We start from the raw sequence: 5188 nt of genomic DNA on the forward strand, positions 1-5188 counted from the left end.
TGCTTTGGCCGCCTCTCTTGCCTTCCGTTTGCGGTGGTTGTGGCGGGCGGGCGGGGCGGATTTTCGGCGCGCTGGCAACAGCAATGATGCGCAGGCCACCGCGGCGAGCGGTGCCCTGCTGCAAGGGGCGTGCGCCAATGCGTGGCGCCACGCCATGGCCCTGTCCCGCAATGCGAATGCCCGGCGTGCGGCAGGCATCGCGCCCGGCCCCCGCGTCGCTTTGCCACACTCGCAGACCTAACTTGTGTTGCTGAGGCAAGCGCGCCCGCTATGGCCGCGGCGCGGACGTCCCCGGCAATGCTCCCCCCCGCAGATATGGTGGTAGGCGCCGGCGCGAGCATCCACCTCGTGTATGACCACGTGCGACACTCCGTGCTCTACTTGGGCTGGGCCGCTGTCTACCTGTTTCTTATCTTTGTCGCGCAGCCATGCTCGTACTTCGTCGTCGCCGCCGCAGACTCGGCGTGGCGCAGGCTCCCGTGTAATGGATTTCGCGATTGGGGCGTCCGCGTCGTAAAGGGCGGCTTAAGGTTGATTTCGCCAGACCTTGCGCAGCGCTGCTTCTCTTACAAACCTTTCGGCGAGTACTTGGGAGAGGATGCCGGCCTTGCAGGGAAGAAGAAGCTCCCGTTGCATTCCGTTAGTTTGCAGGGCTGCGCTTGGATGCTACCGTACCATATCGGCGTTTGCGAAGGTAAGTTTCCTACTGCGGCGAGCCCAACCTTTAATTTATGCTTCTTCTGTGCGCGAGAATGTGTAATCTGACGTCCACCACCCATTCTTTTGTGCCTCTTCAGTGCTCAAGAGGGAGCGCATCGTCGACGAGAAGACGGTATGGCTGGGCTCCTCAGGCGGCGCGCTGATCGCCGCCGCCGCCGCGCTAGACCTCGACCTGGACTACCAGCTCAAGGCTTGTATTAGCATGGGCATGCAGAGCGTTGAGCAGCATCTGCTAGGTCCAATCGGTAAGATGAGTCAATACATTGGCCCGCACATCATGCGTTCCCTCCCGGAGGACGCGCACGAGATCGTCCGTGGAAAGCTCTTCATCTCCGTGACGGAGACGCCCCAGGACAGCAAGGTGTGGGGGAATCGCCTGGTCGCAAACTTTAAAAGCAGGCAGCACTTATTCAATATGCTCATGGCCTCCACCTACATTCCGGTGTATTATGAGGTGCCGGTCAGACCGGGGCGAGGCGGCTTCTACTGGGACGGCGGATTTTCAAATAATCAGCCAGTCCTCAGGGCTCCGGATACGGGCAGATGTATCACCACTACGGTTAGTCCAGTCGCGAGGATGGCCGATATCAGCCCGATGAGGCAGGAGACGTGCAACATTGAGCATCTCATTCCCAACGATTTTGATGCGGCTATGGAGATCTATCGCAACGGGCGCGCCGATGCGGAGAAATATGTCGCCGATTTGAGGGCCAACGCCAAAGTGTGGGACTGCGGCGAGCGTGGGGAGCAGCGTCACTAAAGCGCAGCGTCACTAAAGCGCAGCACGGCAGGTGGAAGAAGCGGGTGGTGTTTGCCGGCACCTACATAGCAGTGCCGCTGGCGGCGGTTGGCGGTTGGAAGAGGACCTTTCTTTTTCTTGCAACTGCCAAGCGTACCTTTGTGCGCCCACAAATTTTTGAATTGAAAAATGAATCGCTGTGCGCCGTCGACAGCCAAGACAAGTTGCTTGGCCGTCCATTCCCAAACTCATCCTGCATCCTCGGGGCGCATCCTCGGGGCGCATCCTCCCACCACAAGAGTGATGCCATATAGAACATCAAGCCGTCTATCCTCAGCTTCTGTAAACAATGCTGGACGTCTTCCTCTACATCGCACACAAGCATTGTTTTTGCATGTGAGCCCGTTCTGATAGGGGGAGCAAAAGCCAGGTTGCGGGACTGCTTCCTTGTACTTCTAGCCTGGCACATACTCGCAATTCAGATCATTTAAACGGTGCATTTACCCATGACACAAAACTCTCGTTCGCGTACTGCCCAGTACATCGATGTCGCAGCTCACTTCAAACAGCCTTGAGGTTCAACTACACGACACCTGCCGTCCCAGTAGATGTGGCCCGTCAAGTTCTGCTGTGATAGGTTGCAATACGTTGAGTTTTTCAAGAAATTCAATGGCTTCTTTTGCCCCTACTGTAATTGAGTTTATTGAGAATTGTATTAAAATCACGGTGCATATCGCGTATGATAAAAAACTTTATTTACAACCAGGGAGAACCCGGTCAAGTTATATAGTTGCGAGAAAGACCGCCACCGACCGCCGAAGGGTATCTCCCTATTTCGTGCCTCTGGACAAACACGGTAAGCAAAGTAAACTGCCTGTCATTAATCAAAGAAACGGCATGTCAGCAGGGAGATGTCTCGCCGTCATGAGTGAGGAATGCACTCATCAAACACTTTTGCTTCATGTATGTACAGGTGGACGCCTCCCTACGGTAGGAGACAACTAAAGGCACCTACACTATCTCTAGCGTTGGCCTAACTGTTTTCAACACCGGAATGTAACGTACATTGCCATTCAGTTGCCGATGCTTGTCTTAAAAGCAAGACAAAACCGTTAAGCTTTCACAAAGTGCGTGCGACAACGATGTGGAAACCTCGTGCTGGAATGTGTTAACGGCATTTCGTATCTGAGTAGAGTACATCAAATGCAAAATGCACCACTGTACCCCAACCGTGATTGTTCCGAGAAATTGATAAACCATCCCACACCAATCCCGCGCCACGGATTGCTACTTTGCAATGATCACTTGCTGGGTGGGGCCCGTACCGAATGTATGAATGATCTGACTACCTTCTTAGGGTTCGTGCATGGTCTCTATCCGTATTTGCACATTCTACTGCATGTGAAACTAATACATTTTGGGGTTCCGATTCCCTGGCAGGCTGCCCGGGGCCTCCGCTTCATTTCATCATTCCATGCAGAAAGCAACTGCGTCTTTCTGTATGCGCCAGAGTTGCCAGCACCGGGTCGGAATGCTAAGTGGGCTCTATAAATACTACTCGTTCGCTCTCCCACAACACCCGATGGAGCGTAAACCTGAGCGGCAATAGAAACTTGAGGACTGTCGCACATCTCCGCGTGCACACAAGCCAGAACCTATTCACCACAACAATGTCAGCGATGTCGATACCATTTTTGATGTTTGTGATCTTCATGACTACAATTCATGAGAAAGACTCCTTCGCCTCTGCACACACTGTCTTGTACAGACCGCTTGCATGGAATCCTATTCATTGCAGCCCTCCAAACTGCTGGGGGCCAATACCGGGTGAATGGACAAAAGGACAATATAAAGCCCGCAATAGTGCTAATAGACCTGCTGAAACGTGGAAGCGAGGTCAACATGTCAAGATTCAGTGGCACCGCAATAACCACAGCGGCGGGTTTGTACGTTTCTCTCTTGTCCCCGTCTCCAAGAAGAACGACCGCAGATGGCATGCCTACACCGCCTTCCACTACGGTTGCTTCTCGGGACAAGTTTACAAGTGCAAGGGAACCAGGGCTTGTGGAAATGACAATCTCGGCCGTGGCTATTATCAATATATTGAGGTTCCAAGAGTATTCCCTGACGGAAACTACGTTTTTACCATGGTCTGGTTTGGCGGTCTCAGAGTCAAAGACGTCAAGGAGGAGTTTCCAAACTTTTTTTCGGCTAGTTATGTCCGTATCAGAGGCGGGAAGTCTGTGTGGAAGTATCACAACCCCAAGTTTTTCCCCGTCAAAAGCTCATTTAACAGAGATGGAGAAGTAAATGCGCCATATGGAACGTGCTTGACGGCTGCATCCTGGGTCGGAGAGTGTCGTCGTGGCCAAGCATGCCGGGGCAGAAAAGCAGTTGCAACAGTTCCAGGAATTTTCAAGAACGGGCTCCGACCGGAAGTCATTCATGCCAAGAAGATCAAAATGGCGCTAAGTCGACGCTAGGCGCACCATGTTACTCATGCGAGGACACGTTCGATCCAACTTTCATTTTCCGGTTCTCCTACCCTTACCACAATATAGTCTTTCGACGCTCTAGATACATCCTGATACTCATGAACAGACACATTCGATTACTTCCGCTTTCCGGTTCATCCATGTATACTCCCCATAATATAGTCCGTCATGTAAAGGTCTACTGTCCTGTAGCACTATTGCCCTCATCTCAGAAGGAATCCGTATTTTTCACAGTCTTGAATGCGGACCTTGTACATGTTTCATTTGGGCGATGAAACAATGAGCAACAAAAGGAATTCTGCTCCCCCGGACGGTTGTAATTGGACGGTACACTAGCTAAGGATGCAGTGTGGTAGAGCTCCGGTGCAAGCACAATCTAAATTAGAGTACATTTCTTGTGCAAACATCGCACATCTCTCGTCAACAGTTCAGGTACATTGATTGTACCCGAGCTACTGACGAGAGATGTGGTACATTGAATGTACCCTAACTACTGACGAGAGATGTGCGATGTTTGCACAAGAAAGGTGCTCAAGCTGGCAATAACTTTACGCTTGTCAAGACACGATGGATCGAAATAGGCAATACTATACTGTACACATTAAATGTGCTCAAATTTTGAGCTCCCTGACACGTGTAATACATCAACTATGTGCACGTGTATAGTACACGTTGCAGGCATTACAGTACTATCATATTGATGTGAGACGGTTGAGCCTTGCTGTACAAGGCGGACCATTGACATCTTAGATCCATCGTCGCCGGCACTGGGGGAAACTGTGATTGCTAGCTTACCCCTCGCGATGCCCTCTTTTCCCACTGACAACTTCTCTTATGAGGCCTCTGCAAAGGCTCTCCGCTATGGAGATGTCCCAGTCCTTGACAAGCTAGCAGCGTGCGACAGGCTACTGGCGCTAGCGGGCACCCTATCACCATCGCCTTATACTCTGGTGCTCAACCACATTCTCTTCGTCCTGAAACCCAAACCGCCATCCACTGCGTTTACCGAACATCTTCCAGCCTACTGGAATCTTCTCGCTCGAACTCTCAAGGAGTCCAAAACTGACATCCATTCCTTGCAGGCACATCCGAACAACCTTCTCCCCGCAGCCACCGCTCATTTGGCCTGTTCCGACACCGCCGTCGTGCAGCCGGTCGCTGACGCCCTTCTGTACCTAGCGTCGTCAACCACTGCTCGTCCGTTATCGCAGAGCATCGAGCTGCATGCCTCTCT

The 5188-nt window shown here is 52.2% G+C and overlaps 5 protein-coding genes across 5 annotated transcripts; 4 read left to right on the forward strand and 1 right to left on the reverse strand.

The window, feature by feature from the left end:
* Positions 1-270: 270 nt before the first annotated feature.
* CHC_T00001770001 (hypothetical protein) lies at positions 271-1645 on the forward strand. Its single transcript, XM_005712754.1, has 3 exons — positions 271-694; positions 798-1460; positions 1584-1645. The coding sequence occupies exons 1-3, from the start codon at positions 271-273 to the stop codon at positions 1643-1645; spliced, it is 1149 nt and encodes a 382-aa protein (XP_005712811.1).
* Positions 1646-1648: 3 nt separating this feature from the next.
* On the forward strand, positions 1649-1870 carry CHC_T00001771001 (hypothetical protein). Its single transcript, XM_005712755.1, has one exon. The coding sequence runs from the start codon at positions 1649-1651 to the stop codon at positions 1868-1870; it is 222 nt and encodes a 73-aa protein (XP_005712812.1).
* Positions 1871-2993: 1123 nt separating this feature from the next.
* On the reverse strand, positions 2994-3173 carry CHC_T00001772001 (hypothetical protein). The gene has a single exon (XM_005712756.1). It carries the CDS (start codon positions 3171-3173, stop codon positions 2994-2996), a length of 180 nt encoding a protein of 59 aa, XP_005712813.1.
* An 11-nt stretch (positions 3174-3184) lies between these two features.
* On the forward strand, positions 3185-3769 carry CHC_T00001773001 (hypothetical protein). The gene has a single exon (XM_005712757.1). The coding sequence runs from the start codon at positions 3185-3187 to the stop codon at positions 3767-3769; it is 585 nt and encodes a 194-aa protein (XP_005712814.1).
* Positions 3770-3833: 64 nt separating this feature from the next.
* CHC_T00001774001 (hypothetical protein) lies at positions 3834-4229 on the forward strand. The gene has a single exon (XM_005712758.1). It carries the CDS (start codon positions 3834-3836, stop codon positions 4227-4229), a length of 396 nt encoding a protein of 131 aa, XP_005712815.1.
* Positions 4230-5188: the final 959 nt, after the last annotated feature.

This window comes from Chondrus crispus, genomic scaffold, assembly GCF_000350225.1.
Source record: "Chondrus crispus Stackhouse genomic scaffold, scaffold_112, whole genome shotgun sequence".
Lineage (NCBI taxonomy): Eukaryota > Rhodophyta > Florideophyceae > Gigartinales > Gigartinaceae > Chondrus > Chondrus crispus.

Bases quoted from the DNA above. Each gene is read 5' to 3' on its own strand.
- CHC_T00001774001 (XM_005712758.1), top strand. From the start codon at position 3,834: ATGCCGGGGCAGAAAAGCAGTTGCAACAGTTCCAGGAATTTTCAAGAA.
- CHC_T00001773001 (XM_005712757.1), top strand. From the start codon at position 3,185: ATGAGAAAGACTCCTTCGCCTCTGCACACACTGTCTTGTACAGACCGC.
- CHC_T00001770001 (XM_005712754.1), top strand. From the start codon at position 271: ATGGCCGCGGCGCGGACGTCCCCGGCAATGCTCCCCCCCGCAGATATG. The intron at 695-797 runs GTAAGTTTCCTA...GTGCCTCTTCAG, and splicing joins CCATATCGGCGTTTGCGAAG to TGCTCAAGAGGGAGCGCATC. The intron at 1,461-1,583 runs GTGGGGAGCAGC...CGGTTGGAAGAG, and splicing joins AGTGTGGGACTGCGGCGAGC to GACCTTTCTTTTTCTTGCAA.
- CHC_T00001771001 (XM_005712755.1), top strand. From the start codon at position 1,649: ATGAATCGCTGTGCGCCGTCGACAGCCAAGACAAGTTGCTTGGCCGTC.
- CHC_T00001772001 (XM_005712756.1), bottom strand. From the start codon at position 3,173: ATGAAGATCACAAACATCAAAAATGGTATCGACATCGCTGACATTGTT.